General features: G+C 38.7%; 1 protein-coding gene across 3 annotated transcripts in view; it reads right to left on the reverse strand.

The window, feature by feature from the left end:
• Positions 1-17744, reverse strand: part of KLHL7 (kelch like family member 7) — a 67115-nt gene that overhangs the window by 44205 nt on the left and 5166 nt on the right. For 2 of the 3 annotated variants that reach the window (XR_013829866.1, XM_079932090.1), the window contains exons 2-4: positions 3671-3773; positions 2677-2770; positions 2279-2403 (exon numbers count right to left, since the gene is read on the reverse strand). Coding sequence is in view for 2 of the 3 variants with exons in the window: in XM_079932090.1 (XP_079788216.1) it covers positions 2279-2403; positions 2677-2770; positions 3671-3773 (322 nt within the window). In the remaining variant the exon portion in view is untranslated. Of the gene's footprint in view, positions 1-2278; positions 2404-2676; positions 2771-3670; positions 3774-7945; positions 8077-17744 lie in introns of all 3 variants that reach the window. The other variant, XM_079932091.1, reaches the window with a different exon arrangement.

Consider the following 17744-nt stretch of genomic DNA (forward strand, 5'->3'; position numbering starts at 1 on the left):
ATTTCTGGATTACATTAGGGACAGTTGCTTGTTCTGCAACATGGAGGAGTTCCACTTAGGAACATGACATAGATCTCCACTTACATTTTTTTTTTTTTTTTTTGTGGTACGCGGGCCTCTCACTGTTGTGGCCTCTCCCGTTGCGGAGCACAGGCTCCAGACGCGCAAGCTCAGCGGCCATGGCTCACGGGCCCAGCCACTCCGCGGCATGTGAGATCTTCCCGGACCGGGGCACGAACCCGTGTCCCCTGCATTGGCAGGCGGACTCTCAACCACTGCACCACCAGGGAAGCCCCCACTTACATTTTTTAATGATCTTCAATGTAATTAACAGTTTTTTTCATAGAAACCCCATATATTTTCCATTCAGCTATTTTATTTTCTCTTTAGGAGGGAAGATCCCCCTTAATTGATTATTAATGTTCTGTATCAGGAGTCTGCGAAATACTGTCCATGAGCCAAATCCAGCCCACATCTAGCTGTAGGGTCAGCAGCGAAGAACGTTTTTCATATTTTTGAAGGGTTGTGAAAAAAGGGGAAGTGGGGAGAAAAGGGGGGAGGGGAAGGAGAGGAGAAGCAGGAGAGGGAGAAGTAGGAAGAGGAGCAACAAGGACCACACGTGACACATGGCCCACAAAGCCTAAAATATTTGCTATTTGGCCCTTATAGGAAGTTTGCCAACCTCTGCTAAATAAAACCACTGATTACTGTATATGATCTTGTGGCAGGCCTGCATTCAAAGTCATTAGTTAAATTTATTTTAGTTTATTAGCTTTGATTTTCCATGTTTCACCTTCAATGCTGTCTTCAGATAGTTTTGACACTTTCGTATTTATAACCATAAAGGTTCTCATAACTGATGCCTGCTAGTGAGTTAGACTAGTTGTCATTTTCTGAATGTACTGACCAATGCCATGGCATGCCATGTGCTCAGTCTGCTACACCTGAACATTTATGTTCCCACCAGGGAAATGATATTTTCACCAAGAACCAGTATTTGTTTTTTAACTAACTTTTGGCAGTTGAATTTGTTGTAATTATGCTACTCAATTAAATATCATGCAGATCAATAAAATATCAATGTGAAAAGAAAGCAGTTGCTTCTATGAAACCTAATTCTAAGGTTTACAACAGACTTGAAAACAGCTCAAATTAAGCATGACCAGGACAACAGATAAAATCGGGGAAAACACTGCAAAATTCTAGAGGGATTCTATAATCAGACTGTCTTGCTCAGTTATCAATTCGTTTTAAGGAAACTAAAAATAAAAAATCATAGATAATATATTACTGATGTGACTTAGGTAAGACAGACAATGGATCTGTATTCAAATCACAGACTTGGTCTTACAGTCACAGATTGGCAGATTGGTATATTTTTATGTTACACTAAAATAACACCTTTACGGCAGATGTAATCTTGTTTAACCACTCACTGCGTTAATGAAATTTTAAATTAGCCAACAAACTACTGTTATGATTATGCCTGATAAGGAAACTTGTATTGTTGCCTTATTTATTTTTTTTGATTGACTACACTGGTGGAAATCTTCAGCACGAAGCTGAACGGTAGCACGTTTCCGTGCAAAGAATATTAGCTTTAGGTTTCAGACACATACAGGTTAACTTACGTATTTTATTTCTAGTTTAAGAGTTTTTTTTAAACATTAGGAATGGGTATTGAAAACACAAAAGTGCCTTCAGCATCTGTTGCTATGATTTTAAGTATTTTTTTCCTATAGCATGTTAGTATAGTATATTATGTTTGGTTTTTTAATACTGAATCATTCTGTCATTTCTGAAGTAAATCATTACTCGTTTTCCTAAACACACAAAAACTCATTACTGAGGCTATTTTTTATTTTGGAAAATGTTGATACGGTATTTTATGGCTTGTTTCTGCCCAGGTTAATATGTACCTCCCTAACCTCCTCTTAAAATATATTACTAGGTGACCACCTATAGCAGTGGGATAAGGAGGGTGGGAGGAGACGCAGAGGGAGGGGATACGGGGATATATATATACATAGAGCTGATTCACTTTGTTATACAGCAGAAACTAACACAACATTATAAAGCAATTATGCTCCAATAAAGATGTTTAAAATAAATAAATAAAATAAATTACTAGAAAATTTTGTACTGGACAACACCTTTAAGATTAAATGAGGGTAAAAAAAAGATTAAACGAGGACACTTATAACCACGCTTTTTTTCTTTATTAAAATATACATTAACGGTGTTTTTTGTTTTAAAAACTAGGAATCTCATTTCTTACCAAGACAATTTGAAGCATCAACTTGTTCTTTCAAAAAATCAACACACATTTTCTTCACAGGTTCAATCTGGTACTGGTTTGCTGCATCTAACAAAGACTGAACATTGTTGCTATTCACAGAAATTCTGTAAGTAAGTTAAAGTGAATGTTAGTGTCCTACAATTTATTATTTAAATAATGCTACCATAGAATGTATCCTTCTAGCCCCCGAAATTAAACAAAAAATTAAACTTTACAGCCCTTGAGTTAGTATGGCATGGGATCCTCAAACCCCGCCCCTACCATCCGTGTAGTTTTTCATTCTGAAGACTCTGGAGCACACCAATTTGTTACAACAACGCTTTGCCATGGCAGATCCCGACCTTACTCCTCCACAACAGAAACGATCCTTAACTTACCTAGCGGTATAAGCGAATTCCACAAGTTGTTCAATAATGTCAGGTTCAGCATCTTTGAGTTCCACTTCAAAGGACTTTGATTCAAGCATGTTAGCTAATACAAAGAGAAGAAACAAACATAAATGGCATGAGTACTACCCTGAGTTTAACTGAAGAACCCAATCATTCTAGGCTGTGTTAAATGTTGGAGAAAAATAACAGGACAGAGACCTCCCTGAAAGAAAATACCTCAGAAAGCCCAACACATTCCTATAATAAATGCAAATTAATTCTCCATACTTGACATGTGCCTTAAAATAATTTAAGAAATTAGTGAATTAGTGTACTTCTAAAAAAAAAAGCCCAAATGAACAGAGAGACATAAAAATGCATTTAGTATTTCCCCAACTCCTAAATTAATTTGGTAGCATTCTCTTAAATTGTTATGGGCAAAATGCCTCTGATGTAGCTGGAACAAACCTACAAGAACAATGACAATTATATGTATAGTCAGCTTTCACTAGCAAAGCTTCTCATTCTTCCCCAAAACCCTGGTAGGTAGCCAGAGCACTAAAGAGAAAACTTGAGGCAGATATATTATATAACCTGCTCAAGCTCACGAGCAGTACTAAGTAGAACCAGGACTTGGACCCAATTCTCAACTCCAAACTAGGGTTCTTTCTAGTATAATGTATTTCATTTTTCTTTAGTTTAACTTGCTAGATAAAATGCCATAAGACTTATCTGCTCCTTTGCCTATCCACCAGAGGTTAAGAAAAAAACCTGGTATTCAAGCAGAAGCTATATCTCCATTAATAAAGACTTCAGGCCTTTAGGGCTAACGAAAGGACAGTTTTCCTTTGATCAATCATCACCATGACCACTCTTCAATCTCTTCACTGTTCTGTGGACTTAACTTAAAGTGCTTTTAAAACTGGGAAAAATGGCATATTTTCAATTAGACCCCACCTAATTCTCATAGAAAAATTATTATGCTTTATCTTAAGATACTTACTTGTGAACATTAAGTTAAAAAAATGACTCGCTGCAGCAAGGACAACACGATGAGCAGGTATCTTTCTTTCCTGGACCATAAGGATCACATCACACAATGTTTTCTAATCAAGAGAGAAATAAATAAAATTAAAAGGGGTTCAATGGGCATGGCTTAGCCAAGATATAAAACAGGCACTTGCCAAATGCTTTATCTCTATTTTGTATTTAAATCCAGTCTTTTTCCAGCACAGATTTTGTTTTTAACATAAAACCTATTTAGGAAGGACTTACAGAGTTGCTGTCATGAGTTTGCTGTATCAAAATTTGGCACTTAGCTTCTCAACAGTCAGGAAAAAAAAAAGATCTTTATAATCAGAAAAAAGTAGTCTACTAATCTTTAGGGGAAGCCAAATTTTTTTTCTACATAAATTCTAAGATATTTCTCATGGTGAGATTTTATGGGGACATTAAATGACCTAATTAATGGCAATGTCCTTGATGGTTTTTCAAATATAACAATCTGCTTCTTAAAAATTGTCCTTGATAGAATGCAGGTGCACACTGCATTTTCCAAGAAAGTTGCCTTCATAGATCTAACCTGCAACAGAAACAACTCAGAATATACAGAGTGGATGAACCAAATGTCCATTCAGCACTCTCTCCTTAAATAACAACTCTCTAAAATGCACTTCTGATGGGACCTGGATAGCAGCCACTTTTAAATTGTGATTTCTGACCTAGGCCAAAATGTGTCGCTCTAGGTTACTGAAAGAAGGCAGATCTAGATTATACACTTAAAATGTTGGAAAAATGGGGTATATTAAGGAAAAAATTTAAGATTTACTGGAACCCTTAAAGATGAATTCCAAGGAAAAAGAAATGTCCTTTTTATCAAATAAAATTTCAATTTTTTAATGAAGTTAAAGATAACATACAGCTTGGGCTCAGAAAAAATTTTGTAAAGCACCCTCTTAGGCACTGGGAATATGAGGTAAATAATATTTTCAGAGTAATTTCACTCACAAAACTAAATAATGGCTCAAGAGCTCAGAGGATATGGCATTTTCCAAATTTTAAGTATTTTACTAAAACTACTGATATAGTTTCTGATAGATAAATCACTGCTATTTCCTACTTTATTACTTCATGAATAAAAAACCCAAATAAGACGGTAATGCTTAGAATGAGAAAAGAAATGGGTCCCAATTAATGGGCTAAGGGATGAACATTTCACTCTTACAGCTTACTTAAATATTTTTTATAAGGCCTATAGACTATTGCTTAGAAATTATATGCAGATTATAGTTAAAGCTACTGTTACTCCAACAGTGTCTTAAATTTTTATTTCCTTTTATTTGGGGAGGGGGTACAGAACAGGCATAGCTCTCAGGTGATTTTGCTGCACCCAAAAATACCAGGTAGCAAAACCAAGCCACCTATTTGGTTACTATCAAAACAAGCTGATCAAGTTGCTGAAGATAAAGAAAGAGAAAGGGAGGAGGGAGGGAAGGAAGGAAAAAAGGAGGGAGAGGAAGAAAGAATACTGACAGAATAGCAAGCAAATTAGATAGGTGAGGGACCTATGGCTGCTGATGGGAAGTTCCAAAAAATGTAAAGCTAAACTGAAATGTAGCAAAAAACCTTTCCAAGGCATACTCAGGAATGGGGAATGTTAGTGTAGTGAATTTACAGGCACTGAAGGAAGTTAGAGAAATCAGAGGGATCTTTGTACAATTTAGTCTTAGTCTAAGATTAATCTCTAGCCAGTTAGTAACGTTGTGTGTGGCGAGTAGGAGGAGGTGAAATGGGAGCAATCTTTTATATCCAAATGGTGCATTTATTTGACTGGACTACAATAGATTAATAGGTCCTATTCAACAAGAAATGAGACGGACCTAAAGGCAGAGGTCCCTCCTGCTATCAATCCTCTGGGGAAGAGGTGTATGCAAAGACAGGAAATGGGAAGAGACAGAGATTCAGGTGATCTGGAGAATGAGAGGTAACAAGTCCTAGGTGAATGGAAGAGAAACAAAACAAACAAAACTACCTTTTGAACAATACATCTTCACTGGATTAAACAAACCAAAAAACCTTGCAATTTCTCTGTTTATGTCCTCCCAAAATTGTATCTTTGTATTTATTATTTTCAGCTTCTGAATCTTTAGTCTCTTATAAACAGCATAGATTTTTGTGTAACTTAGTCTGAAGTTCTCACCATCTAATAATTATTTTTAGTAGGGTTTAGTTGAATCCCTCCTATTATTACTGATAACTTATGTTTCATCTTACATATGCCATCTTTTTAAATACTATTTATTATGTTTCCTTGCTGTCTTCATTTTTCTTTTTTTAAAACTGTCGGTTGCTATTTTGGTCACATTTTCTTTGGACTTTTTCCTCCTTTAGGTGTCTCATTTACAGATCTGTCAAGTATTTGCAAACTGAATCCAGCAGGGTATTGTTCTAGGAATGCAAGAAGGGTTCAAGAATGATAATTCTATAAATGTAATTCATCATACTGACAGGTTAAAAGAGAAAATTTTCATGTAGTAGAAGGACTTCAGGGAATTCCCTGGTGGTCCAGTGGTTAGGACTCCCGTGCTTCCATTGCAGGGGGCACGGGTTCGATCCCTGGTCAGGGAACTAAGATCCTGCATGCCGTGAGGCTTGGCCAAAAAAAGAAAAAAAAGAAAAACTTCAATATATGGGCAAAAGAGTGTTTGATAAAATTAAAAATTCATTTCCTGAGATTCTTTAATAAAGAAAATGATGTGTCTGTATGTTGAAGGTCATTCATCAGAATCAACAGCAAACTAGTGAAGCAGGAGAGACATTCTCATTCAAGTTTGAAATATACACACACACACCCTGTCACATTGTTCTGGAAATTTTAGCCATATCACTAAGGAAATAAAGATAAATCAATTTAACACTTGTAGAACTAATATGAAAAGTTAGTAAGGTGGCTAGACAAATAAGATAAACATGAAAAAGCAATTAGATGTGAGTAATATGCCATTAGAAAAACACACAAATGAGAGAAATAAAAATCCCAGTCATAGCGGCAACAAAATAATTAAATGTTGAGAAATAAACCTAAGAAATGTGAGGGATCCACAATAATGGGCATTTGGCATATGATAAAGATACCATTTCACATATGTGGTGAGAAGGTGGAGCACAGGTAATGTTTAAGGCAGTGAAATTATTGTGTGTGATACTCTAACAGTGGATATATGTCATTATACACCTGTCAAAACCCACAGAATGTACAACACAAAGAGTGAACCAATAATGTAACAATGGCTCATCCATTGTAACAAATGCCCCACACTTAGACAAGATGTTAATAATAGGGGAAACTGGGGCGAGGGGGAGGGACAAAGGGGTAAATGAAAACTGCACTTTCTGCTCAATTTTTCTGTTAAACCTAAAACTGCTCTAAAAAAAAAGTTTAATTTAAAAAATGTGGTGACAGATTTGATAATTGAAAAAATGGGATAACATATCAATTTGAGAAACAACAGATTTCTCTGTCATGAAGTACTCTCTCTTCCTCTGGGGAAGGTAAGTACTGGGAAGGAAGTTTCAGTTCTTTTCTCCAACTGTCGCTCGTCGAAGAGTGACTACAGGATGAGCAAGAGCATGGCAGAGGTCACTGACCACACACTGCCAGGCCTCCTGGCTCACTCTTCTTCCATTAATCTGCCCCCAAAGTAGAACGTAATTCATTGGGAGGCTTGCCCCTATCTATGGCAGGAGAGGACTGTTCCCATTCCTCAGCTGCTCTGCCTCAGACTGGGTAAGTTTTTAGTTAAGGGGAAAAAGAAGAGGAAGCCCATTTTATGCTCAACTCAACGCCATGTTCACTAGTCTGTCATCACCATTAATTTATCTGTCTCCTACCTTTACTGCTCAAATATTTAGAACCAGAAGAAGAAGAGGGCCCCTCAAATCCATATGCATAGACACTCAAACAGAGGCAAACAGAAACTTCGGTGCTACTTTAGTGTTTGCAAGTATTAGACACTTTTGAGGGAAGAGTCCTTTGGTTTGGAAAGACCTCAAAACAGGCAAGCATTTTAGGCATGCATTAGTGGAATAACCTTTTGCTCTCTGTATGTATTTGCCAGACAGGACTGCAAAGGCACTTCAGGTTCCTGAAAGCTCCACAGCACTGCATGAGGTTCTAGCTTTTAACAATATGTGCTGGCGTTAGTAGGAGGCATGCAAGCAGCTGTCCCAAATTCTATTCTTTATTGTATCCCAAGGAGAGGACTGAGGAATGACTAACCTTTGGATTTATGTAGCTTGTCAACAAGGTTCTGCAATCAGTCCCTCCCAGCGTGATTTCAAGTTGACCCTGGGTACAAATCCCCGGGTAGACTGTAGATTCAACTATAGTTGGGTGGTGGATTTAAATCACTGAAAGGATAAACGAAAATGGAACCCTTATTATATAGGGTAAATCATCATGTTGGATTGAGATACTAGAAAAGTCTCAACAAAGCCATAATAAACCCAAAGGTTAAGAGAAAAAAAATTAAAAGGCCTCTTTAGAAATCATCTTTGTTCAGAAAAGCAAGGAAAACAGCACTGGGCTTAAACACATGTATAATCACAATAAGGCAAGTGGGAAAGTTAAAGAAAAACAAAGGAACACACCTAGATTAATAAAGGAAAAGGGGATTTCCTTCCTTAAGGGGAACATATGTATGACAAGCTAGGCCAAACAGCTTTGAAAGGGAAAGGAGATAAACTTTGGTATAACTGTTCTTTAAAAGACAAAATTAGGAAACAAAAAAAAAGTTATTTTTATTGTTATTTATACAAAAGCAAAATGGACCAAAGAGATATAATGAAGGAAGAAAGAATTCAAGAGCAGACTAAATCGTTTCTCTCAGAAAGAAGCTTGGTCCTGGAATTTTTTTATAAGATTTCTTTTAAAGCTAAAGGTAAGAAATCAAACACATAATTAAAGGACTGACCTCAAAAGCCTGGGACAATTATAGTAGGTGATTACAGTAAGTTCAGATTGATTTGAAAAGGGAAAAGAAGAGCAGCAATAGAGTATTTCATGCATTGTTAAATAATCTGGAAGGTGATCTGGTGGGAAGACAGGCAAGGTATATGCTCTAGTGCAACGTATATGGGAAGTTTGTGGAGATAAGACTAAGGGACAGTAGTAGGACACCTTAAGGGAAGCCAAATAATTCAGACATAGTCCAGACCTAAGTTAGATGCTGGGCTTCCCCATAATTAAAATTACCTTACTGAGGGTGGTAAGGGTTGGCAGTAATCCTGAACACAGAGACCTCTTATTTTCCACCATGGCAAAATCTATAGACTTTGAAAGGCACTAGTAGAAGTAGGTTAGCAAAACATCTGGGCCCAAAAGGAAAAGAGGCATTTGATCTAAACAATGTTAGCTCTACAGGATAGGAAAGTATTCAATTTAAAAACAGGTTAATAACTCAGCTGGGGCTATCTGGAAGGAAGAGACACAAAGACACAGCCCATTTTGACACAAATAGGTAACAGAAAGGAATGTGTCTGCTACCACCAAGTTTCCAAGGCCTGGAAAACAAAAAATGAAGAAAGGCAAGGTTTTGAGGAGCGCACTGTAAAGGGCCACAGGCCTTAGAGGAATCTGTTAAAGGTCACACTCCAGCTGAGACAAATGGAGGGGAATAGAGAAAAGGCTCTTCCAAGAGATAGGATTAATGTATATAAAGAAACTGAATCACTTTGCTGTACACTTGAAACTAACACAACATTGTAAATTAACTATACTTCAATATATTTTAAATATATACATGTATGTATATATATATATATATATATATATATATATATATAAGGAATTTCACAGGAGGTGAGGCTTCTAATGAGGACACAAAGGTGCAGAACAACCAGGAGGATTAGAACTGTAGAGAATTCAAGGCCACAAACTGTGCTCTGCACAACTGCCTGTTACAAACGTGGATCACTCTCCTCCCAAAAGGGAGGGAAGAGTTTGTCACTAGACAAAACTCAATCATTTCTGCCAGGACCACAGGGTTCAAAAAAGAAAGGAAAATTAATCTTTAAACATGCAGGATGGACAACAAGGGGAAAAAAGAAACTCTAAGAGACTGAGCAGCTGAGAAATCCCCCTGGCAAATACCTAACACTTTGCCCATGAGAAACAATGTATCATATGCCAATGAAACATTATTATGCATATGTGAAATTCCTTCCCTATCCAGTAAACATAGTGTCCCTATTGGCCTCTTGATAAGTGATTCCTCCCAGCTGAGTTTAGTCTTACTTAGGGTCTATCAATTACAGAGAGCTGACACAGACTGGCAAGCTGTCAAAACCAAAAGCCAAGATTTTCTTACTTTGAGAACCCTGTTCCTCCAGAAACGAAGTTTCTATCTGTTTTTGGCTGGGAACAATAAGGTGGGTTAGGACTGTATAATAATGTGTCAACATATGCACTATTTATTGTAGAGAGAGTAGATGTGCTTGTATCTTTTCAGGTTTGTAGGGGTGGGGGTGACACTATGCTAATCTTAAAAGTCCCAGAGACCCTTTGACATACTGAAAACATGTGACGCAAACTACCTTGAAATTGGAGACGTTCAGCTTTGGAGGTGCTAAACTAACTTAATCTATTCCAATGGAAGACAGCCTACGCTGAAGCTGCTGAAGAAGTTACCCTGACTTGACCCAAACACTTAAGTGAATGCCTTCTGGCTGAGACTGAGGAGTTTAAGAAACCAGGGAGAGCAGACTTTTGCCTTTCAATTGCCTTAATTTTAATTTACAGGGAGATTACAGATGTGGGAATTTAATAATGAGGGTTCATAACAGACAAATTTGGGGGATTTTCTGTTGCTAGTATGGAATTAGATGGAGTGCTGTCATTTGGTTCACTGCAGACAATCCGGAGAGCTATGCATGACATCTTGGCTGAGAAAAATTTAAGATGAGAAATGGAAATGACCTTCCAGTCTAGAGTTAACTTAAGAGGTATCAACCCATTCCAGAGCTTTCTGGAGTAAAAATTTAAATAACCTCTTCAACTGTTCTTCAGAGGCTACAAAAAGGAACAGTCATTGATAGAGGCTGCCTTGTCAGCCTTTAAGATAGAACAAAGCACTCCCTGTGCCAGTAAGAAAACAGAACAACTAAAAGACAAAGCAAACCTGGGAATTCGAACTCACAGTACTTTGTCCAGCCAACTTTTGTGAGGGGATTTGGTGCCGGAATTCTACCATTCAGCTCTTGAGATTCTCAACTCAGGGAGTTTATGTAAAGATCAATAGCCAACTGAGACATAATAGAACACCCTATTGACAGATGGGCAACTACCTGGCAATCCCCTATATGCAGTGCTTTTCTAGTAAATTAAGTTGGAAGATGAGGCTTTGCTTAAGACCACCCCTGCAAATCCTCTGTTCTCAACCCGCTTAGACACAGAAAGACACACACAGTTTATTCTCTTTTCAGGGAAAAGCCTCAGATGAGTGGTTTTCAAACCGTTTTCTTTAAGCAGCTGAATCCATTTTCAATCCATTTTCATTCTATCTATACAGATTAAGTGGTTTCACTTAATCTGTATAGATAGAATGGGTTCTAGCCAGAACTAGCCTGGCAACCAAGGCATGGAAGAGGCTCCCCTCACTAATATGCTTAAGGATTCATTTACAAAAATTTTGTTTCTTATCTCAGCAATTAGTCTTTCTGGAGGTGGGTTCTGCTAGCAGTTTAGAGATTTGGGGACCCAAAAGAAGAATCATTTAATCAAGAGGTATAACAACATTTCCACAGAATTGACAGTTAAGACTGTGACCTGGCCATTTTGGTCTCCTCATGCCACTGGGTAAAAAGTTATTACATTTGGGTAGGCGCCTGATCCTGGCCACCAAGAAAAAAGTTGTTGCTCTTCCTCCATGGGACAGAAGATGACTGGAACTCGGGGACCCCCCTGGATACCTCCTGGTTGTTGGGAGAGACAGTTATCTATGGGTCTCGAGTTCCTGCATATCTTCCTGGACATGCCAAGAATGCAAGGCTCTACCACTTTTTACCCAGGCCGTCATTTCTCAGGGTTTTGTTGGCAGAAAGCAACCATAGGGTGAGATAATGTCTCCCCTCCAGGATAAACAGCAAGCCTGCCTATCATTTGCTATAAAAGTGGCAGATTCCTTACTGTTTATTCCTTAGCTGCAACACAAACCCTAACATCCATCTGGGTCCCACCATGTCACCCTCATAGTACTTGTGGGGCAAGGGGAACTGATGCATACATGCTGATGCTGGTGATGCTATGAACAGTCAGGTCTGTTCTCTCTGACCTAGGAGTCTCATGGCTTCTGCCAGCAACCATTAAACAGCAACAGGCTAACTAATCAGCTTTTAAGTAGCATAAAATCAAATCCCAGACCCAACACTAGTACTGCCAACTGCAGTGGTAAATGTTAATGTAAGACTAAAGTAACTCTATACAGGCAAGACCAAAGGTTCAAGATACCTAGGAATAAAAGACCCGGTCACCCCATCAGATGAAGAACCTTAAGGGGTTGGCTAAAGACAAAGAATAGGAATAGCCAGTGAAGGAAGAAGTCACAAACACAACAATGAACAAATAATAGACAATGAATGTGGCTTCTACTTTTATTTTCATCTTTGCTTTTATATTTACCTAAGTTTTAACTAGTTTCCCCTCCACGATCATATAAAGAATCTATTATTACATATAACCTTAGGGTCTTAAAATGCCTATAGAAGGAATGGATATCACGAAGTGATCCTGGAGTTAGATATGGTAAGTGAAAAAATTTAATTGGTGATATATATATATATATATAATTTTTTAAAAAATTATAGGACAGGGCTTCCCCGGTGGCGCAGTGGTTGAGAGTCTGCCTGACAATGCAGGGGACGCGGGTTCGTGCCCCGGTCCGGGAGGATCCCACGTGCCACGTAGCGGCTGGGCCCGTGAACCATGGCCGCTGAGCCTGCGCATCCAGAGCCTGTGCTCTGCAGCGGGAGAAGCCACAGCAGTGAGAGGCCGCGTACCGCAAAAAAAAAAAAAAAAAAGAAAAAGAAAAAGAAAAATTATAGGACAGAATAAGAGCATGCATGTTTGCATTGGACAAGCTAAGGTATAGGTCAGAGTGGATATTTGTGGATTCTGGCAATCTAGTATCCAATTTCCCCTGCCTCCTAGAACCCCGAACTCTCATTTCTGGAGAAAATGTTCATTATGAACTATCTTGGGGAGAGGGCAATTCTCAGAGCCTGCCTCTCGTTATGGAACCAGTAAATCAGATAATTCTTCTATTCACTCCTTAGCAGAGCCCTAATCTGGCAAACAATCTAAGGCCAACCAATTAGATACCTACTTCCAGGATTTTGAATCTTGGGTGAATGACAGAAAGATGGGGCGGTGTGTTGTGGGACGACGGGATGTCTTTATCGTGGCACCAGCAAGTCGTCAAGACTGTTCCTGCATTGTAATCTTGACTCCAGGGTTTCTGCAGCCTAGCTACCAAAGAATCCCTGGGCTTGTCTGCCAGGACTGCTCATCTTCCAGCCTACGGTGAATGGCGTAAGTTCCCGATACCCTTGCAATAAATTACTTTTACTTAAGACAGAATGGTTTCTGTTGCTGGTAACCAAGAATCCCAGCAGATTCACTGTGATAATAACAATACCAACAATATCTGTGTAACACTGAATAATTTATCAAGAGTTTTCACATTCTTTCTCTCATTAGTCCCAACATCAGTAAGGTAGATTCAGTGTGATATTATGATCATTGTGCACATAAGAACATAAAAGCCTGAAGAATCGACCTGCTCAACGTCACACAATTAGTAAGAAGACAGAGCAGAATTCAAAACCAGAAATCTGTTTGAATCCAACGTGCATGTTATTTCCACTCTAGCACACTGCTTCCTAAAGCAATGAGTGACTAAAGGCAAAATTGCTAAAAGAAGTTTTACAGAAGACACAAAACCATTTAAAAATAATTTTTCACAGTAATAGCTTAGTGTAATATTAAATTGTGATCCAATTTAATTGCAACTCAAAGAGAAGGTCTAAGGCAGAACTCATTTAATCCTGGCACACCATTTTCCAGTAAGCTAACCTGAAATAAGATGGCATATTCTTAAGAGTGTTTCTCTTAAACGTTAATCAACCACATTTTTTGACAGCTCAACAGAATGTAACTAAATTATATGCTATATTATGTACTAAAAAATTTATCAGTGATTTCACTAATATGAATCTTTGCAGTAGATGCCAACTGGAGTAGCCACCTGACTTACAATTCCTCCTTCTCAGGAAACGGCCTCAATACATGGGCCTTTCAAGATCATGTTTGTGCTACATGGCCCTATTCTGCTTAGGATAATTTATTCACAGGATTAACATTTAACCCAAACTACGTCTATCAGATCCTCTCTCTCCAAGATCTGAAATTCTGAAAGAGAAACAGACTGCAAGTAGTCAGAGCTGAGGTGCAATTAAGGCAGTGTCCTAGAAAAAGGTCAGAGGCTTTTGGGGCTACCCTGGTTCTTGCATCTCCCAAATCTTGACTGTCCCCCTTCTTCTCAGAAGGTAATTTTAATACAATCATGTCTCTCTTAAGATGTGCTTCTGTACTCATTTATTCAACACACATATGGTGTCATGATGACAGTATGCACTAGATACTATAGAGTTTAGCAGAACATTGATACCATCTGGGAAAGCTTAGGCCACAAAGGGGGCAGTTTCCTCTCCATATACTCCCCACTCTGTCCCTGCTTTGTCCTCTAAAATTTGCTTTCCCCCTCCCCCCACCATTCCATTAAAACCTTACTTGCTAAAACCACCAATTTTCAAACTCACTGGACAATCTCTTTTTTGACCTCCCTAGAGCATTGGATACTCCCACCTGGCTCTCCTTTGTAACTTAATCTTGGTTTCAATGACATTATTCTCTGCTGTCTTTCTTCCTCCCACACTTTAATCTCCAATGCACTTCTCTGCCTATCCTTTAAAATGTTGACGCTACCCAGATCCTCTGTCCACTCATCCTCTAGGTGTTATCAACCATACATATGATATCAACTATTGTATTAACAAATATTTGAGCACCTATGTAGTAGATGTTGGCAATACAGCTGAACCAGCCAAACACAGTCCCTGCCCTCATGGAGCTTAGAGCCTAGTAGCAAAGACATGCAATAAACTAAATAGTGTTTATTGCCTTTATAGAGCTGATAAATGCATGAAAGAAAGGAATAGAGTGCTGTAAGAGCATATGTAATAGAGGGGCTTGACATAATCTAGGACATTCAGGGAAGAAGTGGCTTTTAAAGTAAGAACTGAGGGACTTCACTGGGGGTTAAGACTTTGCCTTCCAATGCAGAGGGTGCGGGTTCAATCCCTGGCCGGGGAAGCCAAGATCCCACATGCCTCGGGGCCAAAAAAAACCCCATAAACATAAAACAGAAGCAGTACTGTAACAAATTCAATAAAGACTTTAAAAATAGTCCACATGAAAAAATCTTAAAAAAGAAAAAAAAGAAAGAACTGAAGCATGAGTAGGAAGGGAAGCGAGTCATAGAACCTTTATGACAGGGCTTTGAAGGCCAAGTTAAAGATAAATATTCATTATAAGTTCATGATAATTAACCTCAAAAAATACTGCTGTCAATCCCTGGTCAGGGAACTAAGATCCCACAAGCTGTGCGGTGTGGGAATTTGCTGGCAGTCCAGTGGTTAGGACTCCTACAGGGGGTATGGGTTTGATCCCTGGTTGGTCGGGTAACTAAGATCCCACACGCCATGTGGTGCGGCCAAAACAGCAACAAAACAAAACCACACTGCCAGCCATCATACCATTTCTATTCTTCACAAAAACAACTTTCCTCAACCTCCAGCTTCATCTTCTTCCTCCTCCATTTTAGCAGATGATCTCATCTCCTACTTTTCAGAGAAAACAAAAGCCTCTAGATAGGAACTCCTTCATTCTCTTGATTCCAAACACACCCACCTATGTACCTACCACCCACCTATGTACCTACCACTCCTACGTACTCCTTCCCACTCCTATGGAAGAGGAACCATCCTCCTCCCACAGGAGATTACTCACCTTTACTTTTGGACTTCATCTCAGGAATCATCTATCAATCACCCATTCTGTTTCATATATATTAAACCTCGCCATTTCAAATGAATTCTTCCTATTAGTTTTTAAACACACATACCTCTTCCATTTAAAAAGCCTTTATGTGATTCCCTCACTCCCTTCAGGGCCAAATCTCAAATGAACTGTCTCAATTTTCTCATATCCTACTCACACTAATCTGACTTCCATCGTCTCCCCATCAAAACAACTCTCATCACAGTCAATAAGCCCCTCTTTGTTGCTACATCCTCTGAACATTTCTAGCTCTAATCTTACTCTGACTTCTCTTAGGCTTCAAAATTTGTCATCTCCCTCTGAAACAATTTCTTCTCCGATTCTCAAAACTCTCATTTTCCTCCTACTCTTCTGGCCATTACTTTTTTGTCTTCTTTACAGGCTCATTCCCTACCCAGCCTTTATCCTAGATTATTAACTCTCCACAGCTTCAATGAAGTTTATCTTCTATATGCAGATACCTCAAAAATTTATACTTTTAACCCACAACTCTCCAGACCTGTCAACTCATCAGATACCTTAATGTCTCAGGGGCACTGCACACTAAACTATCTAAAACACAAACTATAATCCTTTCCTCAAAGCCTTGATCCATTTCCAGTATCTCCTCTCTCAGAGAACTGTGTCACCATCCATCTAGTTATGCATTTCAGAACCCTGGAGGTCATAAATGACATCTTGTACAGAACCCCTCAGCATCCAATCAACCACCACCATCACAACAACTGCAAAAATAGCCAACATTTATTGAGAGCTTACTCATTATCAGGTTCTGTTTTAAGTTATCTTAATTTGCTTTTCTAATCTAGTCATCACAACCACATATCATTACCATCACTAAGTCCTGTTGATCTTACCTCCTAAATCTCTTGAATATATCATCTTTTCTTTATTGATACTGCTGTTGCTGCTATCACCTTAGTCCAAAGGACCATCTCACTGCGCTACTGTAACAACTTCCTGTTTGGTCTGCCAGCATCTACTCTGAGAGCTAATTCATTCACCATAGAGCAGTCAATCATCTTTTTCGAAAGAAAAACTGATACACCTATTCCTCCTCTCATACACATATATATTTGAAAGGGTTTTAGAATAAAAGCAAAACCCCCTAACTTGACTTATGAGGCTACACACGGGCAGATCTTTAGCTACTTCTCCAATTTCATCTTGCACCATCCTCCCCTTATGTTCTGTGCTCCAGTCACACTGGCCTTTTATCAGTCTCTTGTACCTGCCATTTTATGGTAAGTAGGTCTCACACAATGGGTTCTCAACAAGTATTCATCTAAATGGATAACTTAGAAAGCCAAACTGAAATAGGGGAATAGATAAACAGTGAGCCAAGAGGCAGTGATTCTACCCACCTTTCGGTTTTAACAAGGGGGAGAGGGATATTATTTGCAGGGAAATACTGAGACTAAGTGTATTGGTTTGTTTGTTGATTTAAAAGCTAGAGAGGTTAAAACATGCCTAAATGCTGATGGCTAGAATCCAGCAGAGAAGGAGAAGTTAAAGATGCCTAACAAAGAAAGAATAACCAATGGTGTTAACTTTTCTGACTACACTAGTACTGAGAAAGTCAACGCCCAGGTGAAAGTACTGGCTTTGAATGGCTTTATCCATCGTAGCAGAATTTTTTAAAAGTGCCAAAACAGGTTTATAGATTTGGTGGTGGAAAGTTAAAAGTTAGATAGTTCCAGACTAATGACTTCTATTTATTTGTGACGTCAAAAGAGGGATGATGTACTGAAAGTGAGGATACAGAGTAAGGGCTTGGGTTAGAGGAAACCAGTAAAATAAATAGTAAGTAGAACTGCTCACCAGTAGTACTGCCAGCCCAGCTGAAGTTAGGACTCACCTGGCAGAGGACTGCCCAGTAATGGGATATTCTTCAGCTGTGCTT

This window comes from Stenella coeruleoalba, assembly GCF_951394435.1.
Source record: "Stenella coeruleoalba genome assembly, chromosome: 9".
NCBI lineage: Eukaryota > Metazoa > Chordata > Mammalia > Artiodactyla > Delphinidae > Stenella > Stenella coeruleoalba.